Source organism: Coffea arabica, chromosome 1e (genome assembly GCF_036785885.1).
Source record: "Coffea arabica cultivar ET-39 chromosome 1e, Coffea Arabica ET-39 HiFi, whole genome shotgun sequence".
NCBI lineage: Eukaryota > Viridiplantae > Streptophyta > Magnoliopsida > Gentianales > Rubiaceae > Coffea > Coffea arabica.
In genome coordinates, this window is record NC_092311.1 from 54550121 (window position 1) to 54576222 (window position 26102).

General features: G+C 37.6%; 5 protein-coding genes and 1 pseudogene across 8 annotated transcripts; 4 read left to right on the forward strand and 2 right to left on the reverse strand.

The window, feature by feature from the left end:
- Nucleotides 1–2390: 2390 nt before the first annotated feature.
- LOC113717825 (protein LOW PSII ACCUMULATION 1, chloroplastic) lies at nucleotides 2391–6666 on the forward strand. Of its 2 annotated transcripts, XM_027242641.2 has the most exons (9): nucleotides 2399–2773; nucleotides 3307–3410; nucleotides 3769–3904; nucleotides 4053–4284; nucleotides 4400–4557; nucleotides 4665–4853; nucleotides 5295–5395; nucleotides 5635–5731; nucleotides 6388–6666. In XM_027242641.2, the coding sequence occupies exons 1-9, from the start codon at nucleotides 2480–2482 to the stop codon at nucleotides 6460–6462; spliced, it is 1386 nt and encodes a 461-aa protein (XP_027098442.1). In that variant the 5' UTR covers nucleotides 2399–2479; the 3' UTR covers nucleotides 6463–6666. The 2 variants fall into 2 exon arrangements, with proteins under 2 accessions (XP_071921385.1, XP_027098442.1); XM_072065284.1 differs by lacking the exon at nucleotides 4665–4853 and having other exon boundaries at nucleotides 2391–2773.
- A 1942-nt stretch (nucleotides 6667–8608) lies between these two features.
- LOC113690078 (rapid alkalinization factor) lies at nucleotides 8609–9277 on the forward strand. Its single transcript, XM_027207897.2, has one exon. The coding sequence runs from the start codon at nucleotides 8769–8771 to the stop codon at nucleotides 9129–9131; it is 363 nt and encodes a 120-aa protein (XP_027063698.1). The 5' UTR covers nucleotides 8609–8768; the 3' UTR covers nucleotides 9132–9277.
- A 1382-nt stretch (nucleotides 9278–10659) lies between these two features.
- Nucleotides 10660–15224, reverse strand: LOC113717834 (dol-P-Man:Man(5)GlcNAc(2)-PP-Dol alpha-1,3-mannosyltransferase). 3 transcript variants are annotated; one of them, XM_072065287.1, is made up of 13 exons: nucleotides 14437–15224; nucleotides 14285–14319; nucleotides 14020–14157; nucleotides 13724–13792; nucleotides 13242–13399; nucleotides 13072–13138; nucleotides 12920–12973; nucleotides 12613–12701; nucleotides 12174–12290; nucleotides 11694–11806; nucleotides 11481–11559; nucleotides 11041–11097; nucleotides 10660–10942 (listed from the first exon to the last, which is right to left on the reverse strand). In XM_072065287.1, the coding sequence occupies exons 2-13, from the start codon at nucleotides 14291–14293 to the stop codon at nucleotides 10762–10764; spliced, it is 1131 nt and encodes a 376-aa protein (XP_071921388.1). In that variant the 5' UTR covers nucleotides 14294–14319; nucleotides 14437–15224; the 3' UTR covers nucleotides 10660–10761. The 3 variants fall into 3 exon arrangements, with proteins under 3 accessions (XP_071921388.1, XP_027098454.2, XP_027098469.2); XM_027242653.2 differs by having other exon boundaries at nucleotides 14409–15211; XM_027242668.2 differs by lacking the exon at nucleotides 11481–11559 and having other exon boundaries at nucleotides 10804–10942; nucleotides 14409–15220.
- Nucleotides 15225–15738: 514 nt separating this feature from the next.
- Nucleotides 15739–16726, forward strand: LOC113717848 (translocator protein homolog). Its single transcript, XM_027242672.2, has one exon. The coding sequence runs from the start codon at nucleotides 15896–15898 to the stop codon at nucleotides 16478–16480; it is 585 nt and encodes a 194-aa protein (XP_027098473.1). The 5' UTR covers nucleotides 15739–15895; the 3' UTR covers nucleotides 16481–16726.
- A 486-nt stretch (nucleotides 16727–17212) lies between these two features.
- On the reverse strand, nucleotides 17213–19731 carry LOC113717856 (uncharacterized protein P8A3.02c). The gene is made up of 5 exons (XM_072065293.1): nucleotides 19332–19731; nucleotides 19015–19046; nucleotides 18448–18654; nucleotides 17646–17978; nucleotides 17213–17515 (listed from the first exon to the last, which is right to left on the reverse strand). The coding sequence occupies exons 1-4, from the start codon at nucleotides 19555–19557 to the stop codon at nucleotides 17664–17666; spliced, it is 780 nt and encodes a 259-aa protein (XP_071921394.1). The 5' UTR covers nucleotides 19558–19731; the 3' UTR covers nucleotides 17213–17515; nucleotides 17646–17663.
- Nucleotides 19732–20544: 813 nt separating this feature from the next.
- On the forward strand, nucleotides 20545–23309 carry LOC113717869 (stress-related protein-like; annotated as a pseudogene).
- The last annotated feature ends 2793 nt before the right edge of the window (nucleotides 23310–26102 follow it).

The following is a 26102-nucleotide window of genomic DNA, read 5'->3' on the forward strand; positions in this document are numbered from 1 at the left end:
GGTAAAGGTTGCAAGGTACTCCTGTTCTTCTCTTCGTACAGTGAAGGGCAAAGGACAGAGCACAGAATGGAACATCAAACCTTTTTGTTGTTATCGGCACAATTTATGTTATTTGATCGCAAACAGAGACCATGCATCTCTATAATTGCTCAAAAAGTTTGATTTCAAAAGAAAACAGAGACCATATAAATGCATGTATCTCTTCGTCCCATGCATCTGCCCCACTAAACATGAGCAAGAAAGCCAAATGATCAAAGGGGCAGCATTTGGGAGTGGTATCGAGGACGAGAAATTTGGGAATGGCGCAGGAAAATTAAACTTGAGAAGCGAGCGCCTTTCTTCTTAATTGCTCCTTAATTCCATTAATTTCCATCTCTCCAAAGTGTGAAGTAACTGAGGCGACTCGCTAACCATGCATGCATGCGTGATGATGCATCTTCTGCTCCACTTGACTTGAGTATATATATATGTTGATCATGCATCGGTCTTTGGGCAACTTTTCCTTAATCAAGCCATGGTGCATCTTAAAAGAAGTTTTAAGTCCATCAGTATTTCGGTGCAAGGAAGACAAAAAAAAAAAGAAGCTATCATATCCTTGGTTTTCTTTCTCGTCGAGTTTTTAATTGCATAATCTTGCTGAAGAGATCTTAATCTTATGGGTAAAATTGAATTTTTAAAAGTTAGAGGTTCTAAATTTAAATCGTTCTTTCGCACTCCCTACTTCTTAAATTGCATATTGCTTAAAAAATAAAATAAATAAATAAAAGTACATAATCAGAATTTCCCTGAATCGCTACTATTGTTCTTTGGCAAAGCTCTAATTTTGTAAATTGGAATGCCCCGAAGACCATGAAATGAGACCCTTTGGATAAATCCAGTGTGTCTTGTGCGCCAAGGCAAAAAACTTGTTGCAGTTTTCTGTTAGTAGTACACTATAATATTGCAGAGATGCAGTATTGAACCAGTTGGAATCCTCTGTGCCACTACTCGATGTCAATCCCACTAATCACGTGATGGTAAAAGAAATTTAAATAAACAACATATGACAAATTAATTAAATAGGACACTTGGTATAAATATAGAAGTGGCACTGAATTGCCACTGAAAAAGTGGCACTAAGTATCCCGTGTGGTATTGAACGGGGTCCACAGACCAATCCCAAACAATCCTATACTTGGAGCAACTAAGAAGTAAGAACCAAGAAGGACTGTTGTTTTTCTCGTCAATTGATTGATACCGTCTATTTATTCGTGCTTCCTTTTCTGTTGTTTTTTTTTTTTTTTTTTTGGGGGGAGAGGGGGTGTGGGGTCAGAGATATTTGTTTATTTTCCGAGACCAACGGTGTGAGATTACGCCCTTTTTCCATTTGTTGTTTGGGCCGTGATATGGACCAAAGTCATTTAGCTAGAGGACCCGTCATACTTCGGTGTGAGATTACGCCCTTTTTCCATTTGTTGTTTGGGCCCTGATATGGACCAAAGTCATTTAGCTAGAGGACCCGTCATCCTTCCGGCCCAATGGACTGAGATTCAGAATTATGGGCCATATGCTTGGATTCTTTTTTGTAGGCTCCCCTATTTTGTTCATTAGCTTGTCGTTAGTTATTGTAATTTAAGGAATCAAAAAGGAAATAAAATGAAATATTTATGTAGAAAAATATGATAATATAATAAAAAGTAAAATAGAAAAAGGTTTGAAAAATGAGGCAGAAGATCCTTTCCGTTGTATTACTCTCAAACGTTCTCCTTGCATATTCACTTATATAACTAACCAATGACTGAGGAGAGGTTTGGATAGAGTATTATTTGGAATAATTACTGTAACACTTTTTGTGATGTGATATATGTGAGATAAAAATATGGTTGAAAATATAAAAAGATGGATTGAGAATGTGTTTATGATGCAAGCGAAATATTATTTGGAATAATTTGCTATCCAAACACTCCCAGTATTATTTGAAATAATTACTGTAACATTTTTTGTGATGTGATGTATGTGAGATAAAAAGATAATTGGAAATATAAAAAGATGGGTTGAGAAATGTGTTTATGATGCAAGCGAAATATTATTTGAGATATTTGTGCTATCCAAACACTCCTTTATAAAATCTGATGAAAATACTTATTAAAATAAACTTTAGTTTTTACTGTTAAAAATTTCTTGAACAAAAAGAGGCCACTATTAAACTGGAAACTATAATACTTTGTTAAAAATTTCAGGAACAAAATGGCCCCCTTTTTTCTTTTTTGCCTATGCTGAGGAAATGCTTGGCCGGCAGTCAGGCCAAGGGGCATTCTGCAAAATACTGCTGGGGGGACAATGAAACGAAACGTTTTACTGACAGACAACCACTACGACATCGTTGTGCAAAGATAGGCAACCAAACGACGTCGTGCGATGAGGAGTTCCAACAAAAACCGAACTGGTGTATGGATAAACACATAAACACATAACTTCGAGCTGGGAGTGGTCGTCTTTTATGGCTGTGGTGGCAAGTCTTGCCCTCCATCGTCATTGTCCCGTTTCTCCTGCATCATCATCCTCGTCAGTAACAAGGGTACGGACATGGATTCCCCTCCCCAACTCAGCAAGAAGGCCCTTTTGGACTCGGACTTTATCTGAGTCTACAGACACAACTCACTCTTCTTCTTCACTCGTATGCCTCTCTGCTCCGTCGTCGTCTTCTTCTTCTTCTTCATCGCCGGAAGTGACTACACCACCCACTGCTGAGTCTTGCATCAACTTGGGACTCTCCCTCTTCTCCAAAGGACGGGTATTTATCTGTATTCTTTTCTGTCTTTCTTTCTCGGATTATTGCTAATTTTAGCACTGGTAGTAGCAGTAGTACGCCCTTGTATCTTGCAGTAATTATGCATGTCCTTTGTTCTGTGTTTGTACTACTAAAGGTAATTTCTTGTACTAGCTGATACTTCTGGGTAGTTCTCTTACATTTTTTAATACTGGCGTCCAGACTCCAGACTATGAGCTACCCTACCCCTATATATGTAAATGCAATGGAAGGAAGAACACGTCCCACTCCTACTTGCCTTGTTTATGGGGGAAATCAGCATCCACTAATCGCTGAGAACCAAAAAGTCAGTGTCTCAAGATTTTGATTGGTTATTGCGATAATTGCATTCATGTGGTCATCATATTAGCTGGGAAAAAATGTCTTGCTGGGATCATATCTCCCCCACATTCTAGTCGAAGATACTAAAATCGCAGTTCGTAAAACCCGGAACAATAATAGCGTCAACATTGTGTGAAGTTTGTATTCTTATTGGATTGGCACTCGTTTATCATTAGGTTAAAGATGCTCTGTCGCAGTTTGAAACTGCCCTTACTCTGGATCCTAATCCAATTGAGGCTCAAGCTGCGTTTTATAACAAAGCCTGCTGTCATGCTTACAGGTACGAAATTTCAGAAATTTTCCTTTTCTATTCCTGTCCCATCTTTAGTTTTAGATGATGCTTACGTCTTACAAAGAAAGAGCTTAGGACGCCATAATTTGATCTTCGACATAATGGCTTTGTCTTTTAGTTTGCATTCTACCTAACATATCGTCCTTGAAATATTTGATCTTTGGGAGTTCCACTGCATGATGTTCTCATGCTGTAATTTGTTTACCTAGTTCAACCCTTTTTTGTTGTATTTGCTATTTATTTTGCATTTCCCTTTGAGACAAGGACTGTACATCCTCGTGGTGGCTTTTAACATTGTGAATCTAGATTGAGGAATCTGATAATGCTGTTTACTTTTCTATGCAAGAGGGGAAGGAAAGAAAGCTGCTGACTGCTTGCGTACTGCTTTGAAGGAATATGACCTCAAGTTTGGCACAATTCTGAATGACCCAGACTTGGCCTCTTTCAGAGCATTGCCTGAATTTAAAGAGTTGCAAGAAGAGGTTTGTATCTCATCCTGAGTGTTATTTGTCTATTCTGGGTGTTGATGTGGATCTTAAAGTTTGTACTATGTTGGTTAACAGCATTTATTAAGTTTCTTCAAGTTATGAGATGTAATTCAAAGTTGCATGTTGTGATTTAATTATGCAGGCTAGGCTAGGCGGGGAAGATATAGGGTACAGTTTTCGGAGAGACCTTAAACTTATCAGTGAGGTCCAAGCACCTTTCCGTGGTGTTCGGAGATTCTTTTATGTGGCGCTTACTGCTGCTGCTGGAATATCAATGTTTTTTACAATACCCAGACTATACCGATCAATTAAAGGTGGTGATGGAGCTCCTGATATTTGGGAGACTGCAGGAAATGCTGCAATAAATATTGGCGGTAAGCCAAAATCTTGGTTTTCTTGGTGATGTGTGCATTTGGTGTGATTATTTAATCTTTTGAGAATAAAAATGTGCTTCATAAATGATTCAGCTTTTGTATCAGCAACTTACAGGTATCATTGTTCTTGTGGCTTTGTTTCTCTGGGACAATAAGAAAGAGGAGGAACAGCTTGCACAAATATCTCGTGATGAAACCCTCTCAAGGCTACCTTTGCGCCTTTCAACTAACAGGGTTGTTGAACTCGTTCAGTTACGAGACACTGTCAGGCCTGTAAGTCAGTTAAATAAAAATCTAACTAAATTCTCCCGAATATTGCTCTTGGTAGGGTCACAGTATCCCATCTAATGTTCCTAATAGGAAGCATAGTCCACTTGTAGGTTATTTTGGCTGGGAACAAGGAAACAGTCTCCTTAGCACTCCAGAAAGCCGAAAGATGCCGGACTGAGCTCCTTAGGAGAGGTGTTCTTCTGGTTCCTGTTATTTGGGGTCAGAATAGTGACAAACCAGCAGAAAAGAAAGGCTTCGGTCTTTCTCCAAAAGCTGCCGCTTCTCTTCCATCATTAGGGGTTCGTAAAAATGTTTTTGTTGATATTGACACTTTTTTCCCCTACTGAGAGTGTTCTACTTTGTGTATTTTTTGTCGACCTTTGTGTCCCATCCCCTCCCTGTCTATCCATGCCTGATGGACCAAACAACTACCCCTCTCCACCCTCAGCCCTCCCAATGCTTTATCCCTACATATTTTAAACTTCTACAGCTTACCTTCCCCAGGTCTAAAATCCTTGTTCTACCACTGTGCATATACCTTTATCTCATGATGTTTGACTCTTTGGAGTTCGTATTACCCTTCGTAGAGTAGCATAAACCAGTTGGGGTACTAAATATTTAAATCAACACTTGGTTGGAGTTGGTTTCAGTGAAGACTTACATCACCAAGTTGATATTGAGTAAGTTTTCAGTATTATTAGCTTTCTTTTTCCTGGATAATGCTTCTTGGAACAATGCAGGAAGATTTTGACAAGCGAGCTCAATCAGTAGTTACCAAATCAAAATTGAAGGCAGAGATTAGATTCAAGGCAGAGCCAGTATCACCTGTGGAGTGGGAAAGGTCATTTTGTTCTTCTAACATGCTTAGCTTCCATCTTCGAAGAACTCTGTGTTTTACATAGCTCATCTTTTCTCTCTCTCTCTAAGGCCATAGCCCATCTTTACATGGATAAAGAACCTCTAAACTTTTTCTTTCATTTTAATAGATAAATAATATTGTAAAGAGGTATGCAGGTTTCTTAGGTTACTGTTACTTTCAAGTAGTCATTTCTGTTTGCCTTTTGTTTTCCTCTTGTTCAGGTGGATTAAGGATCAACAGAAGTCAGAAGGTGTTACTCCTGGTGAAGATGTCTACATTATACTTCGTCTAGATGGCCGTGTCCGCAGATCAGGAAGGGTAATTACTCATTGCCCGAAAATTACTTTTCTCATCATTTTCTTCTTGTTAATTTCTTAATTTTCTCTCTCTTTTTGCTCCCTGGATCACTAGTTAGATGAGGTTCCCTTTTCTCCCTTAACCTCTAATTGGAATAGTACTAGATTGGGTAATGTTCTTTTTCCACTCTTGTTTTGTTTTGTTTTTTTTTTTTTGTTGGTGTTGTTGAGGGGGGGGGGGGGGGGGGGGGGGGGGGGGGGGTTGTGGAATCGTAATGCTCCCCCCCCACCCTCCCCCAACCAAAAATAAAACACCCTCATGCAACCGAAAGAAGGAAGACACTTTTTTCCTCCTCCTAAATGTTTACTTGCCCATTGAATGCCAATACTAGGTGTGTAGTGGAAAGCACGCTCTAGGTAATGTTCCATTTGAAAGTTTTGTGCACTCATTTGGCTTGCTTGGTCACATTGAAATGCTACATAATATGAAAATCCATTATAGCAGTTGTAATATTCTATGGATGGTTGGTATTTTTTATGCCATCTTTTGCATGTCACCTTTGGATGATCTGATAACCAAGTGTATCCTCTGGTGGCTATTATTGAGGAAAATCCAGTTTCTAAACCCCTCCCCCCCAGTTTTACGTGAATGTATTAGAAATGATCTTTCATTTTCAGGGTATGCCTGACTGGCAACAAATTGTGAAGGAGTTGCCAGAAATGGATGCATTGTTAAGCAAGCTAGAAAGATAACATTGATTGCTTCGATGGTTGATGCAGATTGGACGACACTTGTAAGATATAGAAGTTGGTTCTTTTATTTACAAGTTGTTTACATAGAAGGGTATTGCTGTTGCTGTTGTTGTCTTGCAAAGTTTCCCCTTGTGGCATTTTATGTAATCTTTGTTTCTGAGGATTCTACTCTTGAGATGAAATGCTTCTCTATTCTTGTTCAAATGTCGTAATTTGTCTTTTCGTGGATGTAATTTTTTTTTGTAAATTGATGGCATTCTGATTATTTGCTTAAAGCTGCGAGGCCTGTGTTTGTGAATGCATATATTTTCTCTTTGGATCTTGATTCTCGATCACGATCATCTGGGAAAAGAAGAAAATATAAATGGATTTGAATTGGCTTTGGTAGAAGGATATCAAAAGGTATTGCTGGAAACTGGGATTTTAGATTCCTTAATGAATCGAAGGAAATCTCCATTACAATGCCCGCAGCATTGCGATTTCATAAATGAGTGGTTGAGAAAGGTCGGGGAGGAGCAGAACTATACACAGCTGGATGGAGAGGCAATAATGCCTGTTCAGACTGGTCATTTCTGGTGTTAAAAAGTTCAGCCCAACTCCAACGCCAACCTTCATCGAGAAAACCAGAAGCCTGCTGTGAGAATTGGAAGAACCAAGAAAATAACACACACACACACACACACACACACACACACACACACACACACACACATATATATAGGTTACTGCAGCCGAGGTAGGAAAGGACCAGGGAGAAGACTGAAGAACCAACGAACAAAGGACAATCTTGTGGTTTTTATTTTGCTCTCTCAATTAATGTGATTTTACATCTTGAAAGAGAAGTTTGACCCAAGTCAAACTCAATTTGAAGAATCGAAACAGGACTGGCGTGGTGGCAGCTTCGTTGGTACGCACGAGTCGAGTAGTAGCTGAAAAAATTATTTGACCGATGAAATGAATATATCATCTAGTGACGTGACCCTGATTGATAGTGCTTGCAAATTTTCCAGCGAAATATCCGCACGGGATTTGACGAAATGCATTAGTACCTAAAAATCACGTTGAAATTTTCTTCCACGTTGAAATTAATTACTCCGAACACAAAGGGATGGTGTCCCGTCCCGTTTGTATTTAAGTAGCAAGCAATCCTAGCTAATTAGTGAGATTGTTCAGTAGTAGCGGTAATTTTTTAGCAGTTGGCATCATTTTCCATGGTAGGTTTTGACAAGATCAAAGCTCAGGGTTCGCGACAGCAATGAAGACGCGCTTGAAGGATACTCATACTTTCTTGTTTTTTTGGGGGTTAGGTCTGGTAAAAATAATTTTGAATAATTTGGGTGTTAGATTAGGACAACTAAACAGGTGAAGGTTGTTGTGCAAACCCAATCTTGCCTTTTGCGTTGTGATATCTTACCAATGTACCCGTAATTCAACATCTTATGAAAATCTTAAAAAAAAGACCACTCTCTCTGTAATTAATGTTTAGGAAAATGAATGGGTGCATGTTTAATTTTGGCCTTAATTTCTGTTTTTCTTTTCCCACAATCCATTTTCCTACAATGAAAGCGTCTTCCATCCATCATATGTAGTATGTATTCTGGTTGTTTCAAGAAAAAAAAAAAAAAAAAAGGAAAGGTGCTAGCAGCCCATTTGCCAGCTTCAGGCAAAAGGACAACAAATGAGAGAAAGGGAGAATTTATTTGATTCAAGTCAGTTGCATGGAAACAAGAATACTACTACTACACTACACTAGTAGATGATGAAGGGCAAACATAATAGTATATGAAGGGCATTGAGCTAAAATGAACTTTTTGTCTGTCGTGTATTCCTGGATGGGTCACTTGCTTGGCAATTAATTTGTGATTTAAACGAAAGAAGCTCTCCGATAGCATAAGCATTATTATTATTATTTGACAATTGGACGTTGAGAATTAAAGGGTACAAACTTCTTAATTCACCTGGAAAATCTTCAACATGAAACGTTTACTGGTTTCATATATTTTCTTATTCTCCAATATTGAAAGGCCTTGAAGCCAAAGTGTGTGTGTGTGTGTATGCCTTAATTGGTCCTAATTAATTTTTTAATTATTTTATTTTAATTATTTGGAAACAACTGCAGCTCTCGCTGTCTCACTATTCAAATTCGAAAGGCATATAACTATAAATAGCGCTGCCTTGGCATTCTTTCGCTTCGGAGTTCAAAAAAATTCCAAAAAAAAAAAGAAAGAAAGAAAGGAGAGTCGTTCAACTAGCCCGTCGGAAGAAGAAGAAGTAACCCTGCCAACTTTTACCTGTTTAGCAGTTTGATGGCGAAAAACTCTCCGTCCGATCACCTGCTCTTGTACAGTTGCATAGTATTTATCATCGTTTCAGGTCGGCCGATCTCAGCCGGCTTGGACCACCAAGAGTTGAATACTTGGATGCCGATGAAAGCAGCAGCCAGCTGCCGCGGTTCAATAGCAGAGTGCTTGGGCAGCGGCGAACTCAGCATGGATTCGGAGATCAACCGGCGCATATTAGCGACCAGAAATTACATAAGCTACGGTGCTCTGCAGAGGAACACCGTTCCATGCTCTCGCCGGGGTTCTTCCTACTACAACTGCCAGCCTGGTGCTGAAGCAAACCCCTACACCCGCGGTTGCAGCGCCATTACTCGTTGCCGGAGTTAAAAAGCCTCTTCTTTTTTTCTTCGCTTCTCTATCTCTCTTCCGTATTTTAAGTACGGAGCAGCACCATTATTCGTTGTAGTAGTTACTACTGCTTTTTACGTGTGTGTGAATGAAATATTGAATGCTCTTACTTTTTTACCAAGCAAGTTAAGACTTTTGTGGTAATAAACTAACCCGAATCCCGTGAGAATCCCACAAGCCGGTAACTTTTGAGGTCTCACAGGGAACTAATATACTACCCCAATCCCCCTAACAACCCCGATGTGGGACTGAACCCCCAAACAGGGCAGCTTCTACTAGACCTAAACTTAGAACCCACTACCCCGAGCAAGGTTTGGTCTTTTTTACCAAGCAAGTTAAGACTTTTGTGGTAATAAACTAACCCGAATCCCGTGAGAACCCCAAAAACCGGTAACTTTTGAGGTCTCACATGGAACTAATATACTACCCCAATCCCCCTAACAACCCCGATGTGGGACTGAACCCCCAAACAGGGCAGCTTCTACTAGGCCTAAACTTAGAACCCACTATCCCGAGCAAGGTTTGGTCTTTTTTACCAAGCAAGTTAAGACTTTTGTAGTAATAAATTAACCCGAATCCCGTGAGAACCCCAAAAGCCGGTAACTTTTGAAGTCTCACAGGGAACTAATATACTACCCTTTTGAGGTCTCCCGTAAGAATGTTCTTACTTACTATATGTTGTTTAATGTTTACTAGAGTATGTATGATATAGTAGTAGTAATTAATAATCGGTCCTCCTTCAATATTCCTGCAAGCGCAAGGTAGGGTCTTTGTTTCAATGTTTCTCCATAAGATTCTTCTCTTTCTTTCAGAAAAAAAAATTTTAATAAAAATGCGACTACCCCAATTGCTGATTTGCCAGAAAAGCAAACCTGCAGTTCTTTTTTTTTGCATTCCCAGAAAAATTATTTTGTCTGCATTGGAATTTTGCTGCTACCGTTCCATTTCCCAGGATCGGGAAACCAAAGGCCTTTCATTCCAAATTCAGTTCCGGTATCTTTGCTGTAGAAATACACAAAACCGAAAGAGCTCACCAGTTGATAACTATTATATTTGCCGGCACCATCTGGCTTTTCTTCTCACAAATACTAGTAGTAGTAGCTCCTCTTTTTGAGAGTTCCTAGGCACATGAGTTTTCCCTTGTTAACACTTAAATACGGCAGTGCATTGGCCCGAAATTTACGCCATTACTAATTTCTTTGTTTCCCAAGTGCAGTTCGAGTATTGTTGTCATCAACTTAAATCAGTAACCCACGAGCTTGTCGGTTATATTTGTTAAAAAGTAGCTATAAAAAAATATTTATTATATTTCAATAAATCATTTCTATTAATGTTAACGGATTCCGTCCCCTTTATAATTTAGTTTAAAGCATGAGATGTCGTTTTGTACGTTTTGAAACACAACACGGGAGACTTTTCTGTATATTAGGTTTATTACAAGGGGATTTTTTATTTTTTATCCCAAAAAAAAACTATTATCTCATTAACGCAAATCAACTCGTTCATGGAGTCTCAAAAAACGAAGACTTCTCTTCCATTTGTTGTTCTATGGAGGAGTATCATCCAAGATTACAAAATTCCGAACAAGCAGGAAAAAGCCCCCCGAGCCTCATGGTTGTTTCTTTTTGGCTGTCAATCTACTATTTGGATCATCAGCATATGGATTTCCAAGTGAAGCAGTCCAGAGCCCCCCTAACACAACTAAGTGGACTACCAAAAGCAACAGAGATGAATAAACATTGGAAGGATACACGTTCCAGCACAACTCTACCACCACAAACAAAGTTAAACTGCAGAAGAAAAGATTTTTGTCATCAAATCCATGATAGGTAACCACATAACTCGGGAAAAAAAAAATAGATTTTTCGCCACCCAAGATGAACCATACCGCAGCAATGTGGGAAACGGGGTTTTCCACAACAGATAGGGCAAGCTATAAAAGTACCTGCGCCAGAAAACACCTCTCGCTGTTAAACATTACTTACATACCTGCGCAACTGAAGCTGAACAAATCATTTCTAAAATAGCACCACATGATTAATATATTTTGAAGCACTAATGAACACCCAAGTGCATTAAAAGATGCAGTAATCCATTAAGTTCATAGCTAAGGCAACCTATCAGGGAAGGTAACCAAAACTCATGTAGAGGATAAATACAACCTAAAACTGGCAAACTAGAGGTTAACTGGAAGGGGTTGGTCAACCCAGCACTCCATCTTCAGTGCTGCAGGGCATGGCAACTAGCAGTCTATACAACCTACTGTTTATTGACTCCTCCCTTCACAAAATGCAGAAGAGAAGAAACAAAAAACCATGTAGAACTCACCAGGAATAGAATTGATAATGCAAAGAACGTGCACATACAATGCCAATGAAGTTCCCAACAAACATAGTAGTCGCAATATCTGAACGGGAATACAAAAAGTTATACAAGCATTGTAGAACTTGAAAGTCTAAAAGGAGAACAGGGACGAGCGTCCTAGAGGAGACAAAAGTTAAAAGAGAAAAAAGGAGGACAAATACATGGAGCTTCACTTACACTCTGTTCTGAGAAGTTTCGTTGTTGAACTAGTACAGTAAAACCTTGTCATTGAAAAAGAACTTAGCTCAGCAATTTTTAGCCGCAAGAGAGAAGGCAATCCTCCTTCATGCCTGAAGAAACAAAAATAAATGAGGCCACATCTTCAAGTTAAAAGCCTGCAAACATCTATTCCACAAAAACGACTTCTATCTGAACAGTGGAAGCACTCCTTTCACAAGCTATGCTGACTTCCCCAAGAGTCAAAAGAGGGTCATCCCAACCCTTCCCTCACTATGTTACTTTCTAAAAGGTAAATGATAAGAAAACAGTAAGGGCTCAATGCCTTTTCCCCACTCTCTCTTCATAAAGCACAGGCAAGCTTATTTGGTTTTCATTATACTGGACAAGAGAATTCAAAAGTACTGGCCAAAGATATCCTTCAATGCGTGCCTACGGATCTATTAACAGTAAAGGCAAATTTACAAGAACCGCACTCACCTGCACCATCTATAATGGGCAAAAACAGTAAGCAAACCAAGATGAGCAACCAGCAGAGCAACAGCAAATTCTCTTGATATAAATGTTGGTTCAGGAACGAATTTGAAATTAACAGACCTGTGACAAAGACATAGTTAGTTTCCAATCAACATTCTATTAGTAGACCAAGTCAAAGAGAACTTGTATTCAGCATTCTATGAATGCCAGCAAGATGAGAGAAAATAACAAAATAAAACTTCACAAACACAAACCCATGAAATAAACAATTATTTAGAACCTAGATACATGGCCATCACAAAAAACAAATGCTTTCTTAATTGTGTGAAAGGCCAAGCTAAATATAACACATAGAAAATAAGATTAATCTCAGCAAACATTAGGAATAAGGGCATGCTACTTCCCTCCTTTTTGATGAATTTCATGAATTTGAAAAAATTACCAGAAGTGGATGAAGACACGTCCCAGGTTAAAAGCTTTTGAAAGATATGCAACTGGATGCGTTAATAAAAATGGGAGCCCCAAGAGTATCTGCAGAACCATCTCTCAGTGAAAAGCAGAAGCATATGCAGATTTCAGCTGGAGAGACCTCCATGTTTAATTGATTGAAGTCAAAATCCAACTCACCTAACATGGAAAACGATTAACAGATGAATAAATATCTAAATGATCTTTTCTAGCCATATAAATTTAAAGAACATTCGACTACATCTTGTATATCCAGGTAAACACAGTTTAACAATAAGCACCTGTACTAATGCTGCACCTGCTAAAGCAGATATTACTCCAAAAACATCCATAGCCTGCATTTTAAGTTTAACAAAAGCAGCAATAAAAATGTGCTCTACAAATGCTTTCACCAGATCCAAACTTTCAATAAACATGGCCAAACAGAGTATACCTGCAACATGAGGATTAACAAAGCAGGAGCATAAAGAAGCACATTCATCTTTACAGAAACAGCTGCGCTGTACTAACAAGAACAGAATCGTGCCCATCTTAACGAAGAAGTACTTAATGTATAAGGAAACACTTGCACAAACCACCAAGAAAGAAGCCTGTGAACTCTACCTGAAAATAATCAGACCTAGATGCCACTTTTGTTTGAGTAGGAAAAACAAAGCAGCATGAAGGAAAGTCGTGGCAAAACAGTCATTGAATAAGCGAAGTACAAAGATAGAATGAACCCTCTTAGACAAAGCGAGTAGGGAAAGTGCCCACCAAGGGACCTGCAGCAGCATTGCATTTGAATAAATAATGAGAACGTTGACCACGAATGTGAAGATCAGGCAAAAGAAATGAAAAGAAAGCCATGAACTGCAACATTAGCAAAGTTCAGCTGATAAGCATCAATCTTTACATTCTAGATGTCTGTTTACAGATATCACAGTCCCTTACAGAATATATTGGTTCCGTTGGATTCCTAAGCCATTTTATGATGCACATCTTAAAATTTCCATCAGGCACGTGCATTAGGAGAGCGTTCATTTTTTTTGAAATTGTGGGCACACTATCCATAAATTTCAGCAATCGAAAGGATTTTGTTATCATACCACGCTGGTCTTCACGTAGATGGACAACACGATTGCAAGATTCACAATGTAGAGAAGACCAAAGAGAATCTGCACTGACATGGAAGAGCAACATCGGTAAGACTTTGAAGTAGAAGACAATCAACACATAAAAGACATGAGATAATTGGATGTGATAGTACTTCCGGTTCCGGAGCTTACTTGTACTAGAAATTAGTAACAGCAAATTCACTGACTTCACGGCAATCATACCGAAAAGCAGCTAAAACTAACAAGTTTCAGTATCAAGACAGCTAAGAATAAGGTAGAAGTGATACCTGAGCAGGATAAACCTGACCGCGGGTAACATGTTGGAGGGCAGAATATATGTAAAGAAAGCCCGCAGGATAAACCAGAGGGCCAGTGTCCCCTTTCAAGTTTCCATAATCTCTCTCTCCTTCAAGAAACCCAGTGACCTGCTCCCCATGAAAAATGTGCACATGCGTATTTAACGAAAATAAACATGAATTGAAGGTCAGGAAGTAAAATGATCACATCATTCTGAGTAAGAATGGAGTCCATAGAAGTCACAGGTCCACCCACCTGTGACATGTAGGCGTCCCAATCGATCTTCGTATCTGGAAATTTGCAAAAAGAAAACCCACTCCATTACTAAATCTACTGCTCAAAATAAAAGTAAAGATAGCAGAGATAATTTGGTATTTACAGGGAACATAGGCGATAATGAGTCCGACCAGGATGGCATCGGCGAAGAGCAAAGCCAACGCAAAAGGTACTTGCGGGTTTTTGAGGAGTTTCTGGAACGTCGAACCGGGTTTTTGTATGGCCTTGGATTTAGGGGGCGATCGGAGCGCCATTGGGTTGCCTCTGTCAGCGAGCGTTTTTTTTTTTTTTTTTAATTTCTTCGCCTGCTAAATTGGGTAGGTTTTTTTTTTAAGCTCAAACGGTTCGACGGCGTCCGGCAGCCCTATCAGTAGTCACCTGTCTGGGTCTCTGCGTCCGTGGCACGCTTTCGTTAAGTTTGGACTAAAGGCGTATTTTGAGTTGCGTCTTCTGCGTGGAAAACGCCTGTTTGCCTGCGTCGTCGTTTTGTAGATGAGTGTGTCAAATCTCTCTCTCTCTCCCTCGCTCGCTCCCTCTACTCCACCTCTTCCTTCTTTTTTTTTTTCCCCCCTTCTTTTTTGTGTGAAAGAAAAAGTTACTGTTGGTCAATGATCATACTTCCAAATGACCATTTTGCTCTTTTTTTCCCAGCTAAATCTAATTTTTCATCAGGTCAAGGTAATAATAAACAGTGAATCTTCTTTACCTTTCCTAATGCTTACATGTGTTTTTGTTCTCTTTTTTTTTTCTTTTAAAAAAAATAAAAGAAAGAAAGAAATAGGCGTTCGATTTCATCTAACCTCAATTCCCAAAACGAACTTCCATGATTTTATGCTTGTATGAGTGTGGTATATACATAAATGAGCATCCATACATGAGTACATCTAGTCACATTCGAACAATACAATTATTCCTTCAATTTCAAATCATTCTAGAGTTAGCCCATCAAAACGTAATATTTTCTTCGTCCCATAAAATATTTGTCATTTTTAAAAAGTGTATAATTTTAATATTAAAAAAAAGAGAATTTTTATTTATTTTTTTATATCTTTACTGACGCATCATTCTTTATTTGATGTATTGATAATTATGATAGATAAATGACGAGTGACGTAAAGAACAGAACAGAGATAAGATTTGATTAAAAAGAAAGGGTGGATTAGGATAATTAATTTTAAAACAAGAAAAAGTAACAAATTTCATGAGAGGAGACGGAGAGAATGGTAATAGAGCCAAGCAGAGCATGGTGGTAATTGTTGACTCGGAATGATGTAATGTTTGTCAGCAGAGAGGTGCCAAGATAGCAAAAGAGATCACTAATACCTCATGCAGCGCTGGCGATAAATTTTGGCCCACGTGTACGCTGCTCAAGTAAATTCATCATCCCTTTCCGCCATCTGTCCTCCTTCTCCCCGCAACAAAACCACAGAAAAACTCGCTTTGCTCCATAAATTCTTCACCTGAAAAAGCTCTGCAGCCACTCTTTTTTTTTTTCCCAATTCGCGTGTGTTTGTCTCTCTCTCTCTCTCTCTCTCGCTCTCTCTCTCTCTCACTCGTCTAAATCAAACAAACACAACGCCGGTAGTCGTCATGGCTTCCCAGGAACTGAAACACAGAACCAGAGAAGAAGAAGAAGAGGAGATACAGCCCCCAAAAGATACCGGCACCACCGCGACAAGAAGACACCAGAAGAAGAGAACAGCCATGGCCAAGCGCGGCCTTCGCTCACTGGGCCTTGCACTTGCTCTCCCACTTTCTTTAACCCTGTTGGACATTTCTCTTTTCGGCTCTAGTCTTCAGTATGCTACCATGAAAAAGCCCTTCTGGTCTCCTCCTCTGTGGGCCTTGCACTCGGCTTGCCTGGCCTCTGCTTTCCTTATGGGCCTGTCGGCATGGCTTGTTTGGGTCGAAGGTGGCTTTCACAGGAACCCTACGGCGTTGCTGCTGTACTTGGGCCAGCTCTCCTTGAGCCTTGCTTGGGATCCGATCGTTTTTCAGGCTGGAGCCAGTAGGATGGGCTTGGTGCTTTGCGTCGCTTTGTTTGGGGCTTTGGTTGGGTGCGCCAGGACCTTTCGAACCATGAATCCCATCGCTGGCGATCTAGTGAAGCCTTGCCTTTTATGGGCTTTGATTTTGTCACTAGCAAATATTGTGCTTGTATTACCCCTCGTGTGATAGACAACATCTTTTCTTTTCTTTTCTTTTATTTTCTTTTTTGGCCTCCCTTCTTAATTTCCTTTTCGGGTGCATACAGATGTAACATACTTTCTCGGATTGAGACAGACTTCTTTTTCCTCCTCTTGTATCTCTCACTTTTGCCCTCTGGTTGCTGCGAGAAGTTTGTGGATTGCACGATCTCTCATGCCAGCACTGATTAGTAATATGTTTTGCACGGACTTCAAATTTTGTTGCGTGCTTTTATTCCTTTTGCTACTTGTTTGGACAGAGTGGGGTGGAAAGAAATTCCTGTTCCAGGTTTTTATCCCGGAGACTCAAATTAGGAATTTTATATGGTTCTTTTGTATAGAGGTACATGCGCTTCCCCATTTTCACGTTAATTACAATGGCTGTTATGAGTAACGCTTCAACATCAAACTGATAACTTGATGCTCGGTTGGTCACTTGAGGAAGGACTAAGTCCCTTTTTCTCAGTATAGAATTAATTGTAACAATATTGTGCTTAAAAAAAAAAAAAAGTAGTTGGAGTCTACAGTCAAAAGATAGAAAAGAAGATACCCCCATCCGCTTTCCCCCATCTCTATTCCCTTTTTTTTCAGTAGAGGATTATTAATTGTAACAATAATATTGTACTGAAAAGAGTTATCTGCAGTCGAGATAGAAAAGAGAAGATTATGTTGAATCATAGCCGTAAAACGTTGCATGTATCCGTAACCTTCCCTCTCCATGTATCAGAAAGCACGCTTGAGACATTCTATTACCCTCGCATTCGATTGGCTATTATAGTTTTACATTCGAGGGGCTATAAATTACAATAATATGTTCGCCAGGAATGTCTTGCCCTCACAGTGGGCCGTTGGAAATTGGAGCATTGACCGAATAGAATACAAGTAGAAAGAACCACCAGTGAAAAAGAATAAAAGGCCCTGGTCAAGGAGTGAGTTGTTTTGTCTTAAAGGAACAAACGGACAGTCTATCGCGCTCCCGAGATCAAGCCTCGACTCCCAAAAGCTTAAATCATATTGATCTCACCTGAAGCAATAGCCAATTAGTCCTTCCCAACCGCTGGGCGACGGGAAGGATATTCATATACACGCGATAATTACTACCACAGCAACGTAGAATCGAGCTGCTGAAAATTAGATGTGGAGCTGAGATATACCACGGAATATGGTGTAGTTTAGCAAAGCTTCCTCAATGTAATAGAGGTTCGCTTTCTTTGATCAATTTCTTGCCCCATCCACCTCTGAAAACCAGGCTTCCTATTAATCTCATGCTTCCAAAAGTAGCGTGCTTCTCCCCACATTAGGACCAACGATCCTTCGGTTAAAAGCACAGGGATCTTTGCAGAAGAACTATTTTTGCCCGCCTTCTCCTCTCTATAATCAGATAACTCATCCTCAACTAGACTAAAGTGCATGACACAGGATGATTCCAAAGAAAGAATGGCAATTCCATCTTCAAAGCGCATCAGATCAACATGCGCACAAATTCCCTGCATGCCAGTAGGATCAAAGTGGTCTGTTTCCAATGGTCTTAAGAAGACGGACAAAGGGAAATAAATATTAATAGCAAGAAAATCACCTAGTGCATGGTAACTGATTTTTCTTGACCAATTAACAATTGAAACGATTAAAGGGAAAAAAAAAACAAAGAAAAGGAAAAATGGGGAACTGCCAGCAAGTTTACTTATAATAGCCCAACGAGCAAAACTCCAAGGGACCAGAGAATGGAAAGAATTTTATCAAGAAAGGCAACTCAGCAGTAATCCAAGGTGCTTTTGGTTGTATTACTACAATCATCATGAAGCCAAACCAGAGACATGAACTTGCCAAGCATGGAAAGGAGTTATGCAGAGAGTTTATACACACACATACATACATATGCGTGTGTGTGTGTGTCAAGTTTATATTCATACCAATTTCCTGAGCGAATAAAGGAATTGAGTTAAGAGTATGTCGCACCTCACCTGGTTGGTATGTGTTCACAATAAGTTGATCAAATAGCGGTTCCCTCCACAACAATTCTGGTGGAAGGGGGTAGGCCTCTTTACCTTTGTCATGAGTTGGTAAGTTCATGGATTCAGAGAGATAATGACCGACGAAAACAGCCTCCTTAATGGAGTTGGAAAGTTCAATGGCCCATTGGGGAAGATTTCCAAATCTCATGGCCTTCAACGACAAAGAAAATGCATGTATGCTGAAATATTAATAGAGCGATTGTGAAGGAGAGCAATGTGAAACGGATTAGCTTACAAATAACAATACAACCACGTACAGTCGGTTAACAAAAGATCAAATTCTGAAGTGTTTTAAGGCATGACGGGTATGATCTATTTCAATTCTTCTAAAATTCATCCAAATAAATAAAACAAGAAAATAAACAGGTGTGGTCTTCCATTTAGCACCAGATTTCTACAAACTCGCAATAACCAGTGGAAGTGAGAATCTAAGAGCTGTCAACGGGCAGCGACGATTACAGAACATTCAACTCAACATTTCCAAGAACTAAGGGGCAGTAAGTGTTAATACCTGATTTCCAGAGAATTCACTCAACCATCCTTCTGCAGCCACAAATAACACTTGCATGAGAGCCCTCTTCAATTATTATTTTGTGTTTTTATCAATCATCCGTTGAGAAATATTTAATAAGCATTTAATCAAACTCAAACAAATTTAATTTGATTCGACTCTAAAGAAACATAAAAATTGTAGTAGGACTCAAGAAAAAAAAATACGAAAGCTCACATGCCATCACCAGTTTTTTGAGCGTCTTACAATCATCTTAGTACGTAACAACCAAAGAAAGCAGTTAAGTTAGAAAGGTTTTTACAAATTGATAGAAGTGCCTTTTTGGATTGCGGAGAGCAGCGAAGATTGTTGATCGGGAGATAGGAAGTCCCTGCATAACCATAAGCCCTTAATTTGATCAATTCTTTCCCAGTTTTGGATTTCACCAAAAATCGAGAGCTTGTTCAAATCTTGGGACTTCCGTTCTTGTGCTTCCTCGCCGCCTTCGCCATCTGATAATTCGCCAAAAGCGTCCTGGAGAAGCATCCTCACCTCCTCTTCCATCTTAGCTAGGTTCTAAGGGTCTCCCACCGATGGATCCCCTGCACTTGCTCCTCCGCCTCACGCACCCTAACGACTTGATAACGCTGTTAAAAAACCCGGAGTTTGATTGGAATAGGGTTATTTACACAAATAATTTATTTATTTGTATCGTGAATATATTTTCCCAATCATGATTTTGATCCTATTTGAGGTCTTTTGATAAAAATGCTTTTTTTAGCGCTAAAAGTATTTTTGAGCGATTTGGTAAATATTAATCCATAAATAACTTTTTGTGTTAAAAAAACTTTTAATAAAAACTCAAATTCAAAACTTTGGCAATAGTTTTTATGTTTTAAAAAGTAAAATATTAAATTTAATCATTATATCATGAACTAAATAAAAAGATAAATATATTTTAAAATTTTAAAATTATACATTATTCAATTCAATAAGTACTTATTGAACAATGTATCTAAACAATATATTTAAAGGTGTTTAAACATTTAATAAGTGCTTTTATTAAAAACTCTATTAAGTAGAGTATTTTTTTAACGAGTTATTGTCATCTCAAATAGGTCATTTATCTTACATACGTCATATAAAAAAAATACTACAATATTTTTTCAAAAATTTATCCCAAATAATCTACTTTCTAGATGTATTTGTGTTTTCCTTGTATGAATTTTTAGACACCATTAATATTATTTATTTATTTATTTTGCCAAATTCAACTTACACCCCATTTAGCCACTAGGGGAGTACTCTTACAGTTTCTTTCTATTATCCAATTCGAATTTTGAAATTGATAGTTAAGATAGAAGGGTATGGGGAGAGATAGAAAAATAAAAAAGGAAATTTGTTTAAGGGAAAAAAAACTTACGCCTCATGTAATTCACATAACTCCCTCGTCGTTTTCATATATCCACTTATGCCCTCACACTTGTGGTTCGCTTGGTCAAAAACGTAAATTGACACCAACCATTGATATTCCACTTATGTTCCCCCATCCCCATATCCCCGTTTTATGTGCTTTTTACTTTCTGTTTTTTTCCCGTCCTATGTCTCCACTTCCCTCTTCCTCATCCTCCTTCATCCCCTCCATTCTTTTCCCCTTTCCTGCCTCCTTTCTCCTCTCCAGTCAGAGCCTCTAGCCGTGACCAAAAGAGACAAAGGAGAAAGAGAAACGAGGAAAGAAGAAGGGACAGAGAAGATACAGTGTTATTGGTGAATGAGATGAGAGATAATAGTGGTTTGTGGTGGTAATGTGTGATGACCGGAAAAGATAAAGGTGATGTGATTTTTTAATTATTTATTTTTTAGTTGTATTTGATATTTATATTGATACTGTGATTTTTGGAGTGTTCTGAGAGTGTATTATTGTAACATTATATTTGAAAATTTTGTTTGTGAAAATATCACTAATCCTCAAGGTGTTTTAACAAGTTTTATTTTTAACAAGTTCTTATAACTAAAGTTGGAAAAGATCAAGACTGCGTTTGAATTAGATGTTTTTTTGAAGTGTTTTTGAAATATTTTACTTTACTATAAATATTTATTTTTTGGTCACCACCAAACTTTTAAGGGTTCAACCTTTATTTCCCACAAAAAAATTATTATAATATGTGACGGTCTTAATTGACCTCTTTTATGGAGTTTCTACTCATATCGACTCCCCTTTCCTCTCTCCTTTAGATTAGGCTATATTAGATTATAGAAATTCTATCATTGCGACAAAAAAAAATTATAAAAGGGGCAATGGTTAATAACATTTGATTCCGTTCACATACAACATAAGGCGCATTGTATGGAATCCAGTTTATGTATTTCGCTGCCTCCTTTTGCACAGTTGCACTTTGCATATTACTACTTGTAGGTAACTTGTCTCTCATGTGTTTCCTCTTCTCTATTTAATTATCATTCTCAATTTCTTCAAAGGGAGATTATGGCTGAATCGGATGAAGTCAAACAGCTGACGACGCCGGTGAGCATGACCACTTGACCTTCTTCCTTCATTTTCTCGCCTTTTTCTTGATATACTTTTCTCTCTGCTAGTAAACTCTTTCTAGCTTATTGGCAGCATATAGGCTTGTCTAGATTTCGTGATACTTGCAAAAGAATACATCTAATATTTTTCTTTTTCCTTGCTATGTGCGTGGATGTCTTGTCAGTTGCCACTAAAGCGATTGATCTTATGCATGTCCATTTATTTATTTATTTATTTTAAACTTCTTTACCCTGCAAATCATATCCAAGTCCTTGACATGCTAATTCTGTGATTCGAATTCATTAAGGCTTAGTTTGGGAGTTTAGGATAGAAAAGAGAAGAAGAGAAAACTTAAATTATGACAGAAAATAAGAAAAGAGAAGGGATTATTACGTTATCTGGGAGTTTTGAGAATTCATGAAATGATTTTGGATAGAAAAATTATTAAATATTTATTCAAAATATTTTTAAAAGTAAAACAGATACATTAAAAATTTTCACAAGTTTCCTTCAACTTTCTCTCCAATTTGAGAAGAAAAATTTTGCCTGCTATTTATCCTCCCATTTTCTTGTTTTTCTCTCTTACTAAAAACTCACAAACAAAACAAAAATTAAACTTTCTTTTCTTTCCTTTTTTTTTTTCCTGTCCAAATCCTCAACTCCCAAATGAACCCTACCGTTGAGGGAGGATGCGAGAAGAAGGAGCTCAAGTATCTTGATTTCGTCCAAGTCGGAGCAATCTACATGATCATTTGCTTCTTATCACTCTACGACTACGCGAAAGAAAGCTCCGGTCCTTTGAAATCGGGCGTTAAAACTGTGGAAGCAACTGTCAGAACCATCATTGGACCTGTCTACCGCAAGTTTCGCAACGTCCCCTTGAGCTTCTCAAGCTCGTAGATTGCAAGGTTTTTCTTCTTCTTCTTCTTCTTTTTTCGTTATCTTCTTCCTCAAAAGTCAGTAGTCACATGAAACGTGATGTCTTTCCTTTTCCTGATTTCTTCATTCCCCCGTGGCCATCAGCACGTGCAACTCATCTCATTGACTCACGTGATTTGTAGGTCGACGAATCGATTAATGAGTTAGACCGTCATGTACACCCGATCCCGATCCTGAAGCAATTCTCACATCAACTGTTCTTGGGAGCTCAGAGGGCCCCTGAGGTGGCTAGAGATGTCGCCTCCGAGTTGCAGCTGGTCGATGCTAAAAGTATTGCCCGGACGCTTAATAATAATGCGTACGAGCCGACAACCAAGGAATTCTCTATTTCAAATGCGAGCCGCTAGCTGAGCAGTATGCGGTGTCGGCTTGGCGCTCGCTGAACCAGCACCCTCTATTCCCTCAAGTGGTTCAAATGATTGTCCCCACGGCTGTTTATTGGTGCGAGAAATACAATGAAGCCGTGGCTTACACGGCGCAGAGGGGTTACACGGTGTCGCAGTGCCTGCCTGTGGTGCCGATTGAGAGAATTGGCAAAGTGTTTCAGTGCGGTCCCACTGTTTCAAGTGATGCCGAAACTCTTACGGTGTCAACATCAACCTAAATCGATTTGTTGTTGGTGGTTAACGATTACCTGCTCATTTATTCACTGCTATAACTCGTAATGGGAGTATCCGTTAATGTATTATTTTCGATTGCATAATCTTGTGCTTGCTGGTACAAGCCAAAATATTCATCTTATCATGTACCGGTAATTAGTGTTCCTGTTTTTTTATGCTCTAGAAAGATTTTAGAGTTTCCTATTACTGTCAATGTTTGACTCGTTAGAATATCAAGAGGTGTTAGTATTTGCCTTGGGGTCTCATCGACTTCGCGTATTATTAAATTGTCCAAGGAACATCTAACCTTCTACGCTATTTCTTTAGTTTGTTTATCACTTCCCAGCAAACAAAGAAAGAAGCAAGTACCAGTAGCTTTAAGTTTGCAATTTTGAATAATATGATCAATTAGCTATAATTTTGAACACAGGCTATATATATTTTAAAATATATTATTTGCACTCCTACTATGTCATTTTCATTTTAATGAAACCGTATTGCAGTCAAATGAAAATGAGACAATGAGAGCGTAAATAACATAATTAGAGTGTAAATAACATCGTCTTAAAAATAATAATAATTATTTTGATCAAATAATAATAATATAATAAATTGGTTCACTAATAACATCCAATAGCTTTGACATTTAAGGAATAAAACCAAAATCCACCGTCAACTAATGTTTTAATTTTTTCTTTTTTGACAAATCATCTAACATATGAATTCGCTCTACTCATTTCTACTGATATTCTTATATATATATATATATATATATATATATATATATATATATATATATATAAATCACGTGCAGCTCATACCTCACAAACTTTAAGTATGAAACCAGAAAATTGCAGAAAGAAAACGGCAAAAACATCTAATGATTGGCCGCAGTTGACACCATATGCATAATTTGCGTGCTTGATTACTTTCCACTTTCCAAGGTGTGCGTGATTTATTACTAATTTACTACGGGTTCTCCAGCAGTTTTCTCCTATAGTATCTGTCTACCGGGTCAAATGGCACGGTATAATAACATCAAAATGTTTTCCCATCTATAAAGTATAAATTTTCTGACAGGAGTCTAAGGAAATCAATCTGTATATCATATGCTTAGAGTTGTAGTTTTCGGTTCAATATTCTATCCTTCAATAACATATCACGATTTTAAACACATGAATTCAAATCAAAATTGGTTTGAATTTTTATCATATCTGTGTATGTATATATGCATGCTTGGATACATATATGTATAATCTGAAGGGTAAATATTTTATACATCGGCAGTTTATACAGTAGCGGGTGTAATCGCATGCCACATACATCAAAACTGATATTTAAATTCAAATTCAGATTATATAATATTTATTCAAACCCGTCAGTGTATACATTAATAGTGTAAGGAAAAATTAATCCTAATATGAAAAATATTTTTCCCATTTTGATGCATCAAGCTCATTGAAAGGAAATTTGTTTCTCACCTTAAAAAAAATTTTCCAATGACTTTCATGTTCATTTTAAAAATCTAATATTAAAATTTCTTAAATGCATTTTAATGGCCAACGATGGAGTTAGTGATATTGTTATAAGATGAATGAACTTTGTTTTATACATTTTTATTGGTGTTTAGTGAGCCTTCAATAGGTTTATTTTTATTTTCATTTTTTTCGAGTAAATCTTATATACATTAATAATGTATACACTATCGCCCGTTAAAATTCAAATTTTATATAATTGTTAGCCATCCAAAACTGATAGTGTAGGAAAAATTAATAATTTTTTACGTTATACTAGCATCATTTTGGAATATACAAATAATTATTTTAACTTTTTAATTCAGTTTAAAAATAGATTCAATATTCATATTTGGTGCCTAAACAAATATTTCATGTATCATACGTAGTTAAAAAAGTAAATATGGTGACATTTACTTATAATTCATTTGTCATCGAACACAACTCTAGTTAGTCTTCCATTTATCCTAGAGTAAATCTCTTTGGCATGTTTCTTTTTTTTTCCCCTTCAATTTTCTTCCATACATTGTTATAATCATATAACGCTCTCATAACAATACCTTTTGGAATATTAAAATATTCGATTTGTGTGTCCAACATAATAATATCTATGCAATACATAATGCCTAGCACTTGATGTAAATTTTTTTTTCATCTTTTGAACTTTTTAGAATTTTCTTTTTTCTAAAATAAATTTGATTGAAAATAGAAACCTATGTATTGCACGGGTAAGATTGCTAGTTAAAGTTAATACGTCTCAGTGTACATAAAATTCAAATATAGCGATGAATAATGATCACCCTCCAGTGTCAAAATCCTACTCCAGCAAGGTATTCCAACACGAATGAGTAGAGCAAAACAATATGAATCTAAGATAATGTGCATATGACATGTTTAACCTTACTCTTGACGTACTCTCTTTTTTCTTAGGTAGGTTGGTATAAGCTTCTTGATTATGATGAATCGTGCTCATGTTGCATTTGAGTGCGAGTTATTTTATTTTTTATAAATTGTAACTGTTGCCATAACTTTTATGAGATAAAAATATGATTAAAAATATAAAAAAATGAGTTGAAAAATGTGTTTATCATATAAGCGAAAATATTATTTGAAAAAAATTTGATGTTCAAACATAGCTATAGTCTACCCAGCGCCTAGTGCCACTATGGTATAAAAACTATGAATTATTATTTTATAGGGATAATTTCATAAACCTCCCATAAAGTTTCTGACAATTTCATTAAGCTCTCTTGAGATTTGAAAAATTGTACACACCTCCCTTGTCATTTAAACTGACAATTTTACCTTTAAATATTTTAACAAAATTCCCTTATTTGGCATGCTTATACTTAGAATGAATTTTAAAATTATTTTTTTATTTTTCACCAATAAAACTATAAAACTACCACTATTACCTCTAATTTTTATTATAATCAAATATTGAACTAGTGATTTTTTTTGACAAATTAATTTTATATGCAATCCAATGTTTTTGCTGATTCTTGTTTTCTATTTTTTGGTATTAAAATT

Coding starts and splice junctions, on each gene's coding strand:
- LOC113717825 (XM_027242641.2), top strand. CDS start 2,480: ATGGCTGTGGTGGCAAGTCTTGCCCTCCATCGTCATTGTCCCGTTTCT. Junction 3,905..4,052: donor TTAAAGAGTTGCAAGAAGAG/GTTTGTATCTCA, acceptor TTAATTATGCAG/GCTAGGCTAGGCGGGGAAGA. Junction 4,285..4,399: donor TGCTGCAATAAATATTGGCG/GTAAGCCAAAAT, acceptor AGCAACTTACAG/GTATCATTGTTCTTGTGGCT.
- LOC113690078 (XM_027207897.2), top strand. CDS start 8,769: ATGGCGAAAAACTCTCCGTCCGATCACCTGCTCTTGTACAGTTGCATA.
- LOC113717834 (XM_027242653.2), bottom strand. CDS start 14,559: ATGGCGCTCCGATCGCCCCCTAAATCCAAGGCCATACAAAAACCCGGT. Junction 13,139..13,241: donor CTAGGTCTGATTATTTTCAG/GTAGAGTTCACA, acceptor TTGTTAGTACAG/CGCAGCTGTTTCTGTAAAGA. Junction 11,098..11,480: donor CATTATCAATTCTATTCCTG/GTGAGTTCTACA, acceptor TTTCTGGCGCAG/GTACTTTTATAGCTTGCCCT.
- LOC113717848 (XM_027242672.2), top strand. CDS start 15,896: ATGGCTTCCCAGGAACTGAAACACAGAACCAGAGAAGAAGAAGAAGAG.
- LOC113717856 (XM_072065293.1), bottom strand. CDS start 19,557: ATGGAAGAGGAGGTGAGGATGCTTCTCCAGGACGCTTTTGGCGAATTA. Junction 18,655..19,014: donor GTGAATTCTCTGGAAATCAG/GTATTAACACTT, acceptor TTGTCGTTGAAG/GCCATGAGATTTGGAAATCT. Junction 17,979..18,447: donor ACACATACCAACCAGGTGAG/GTGCGACATACT, acceptor ACTGGCATGCAG/GGAATTTGTGCGCATGTTGA.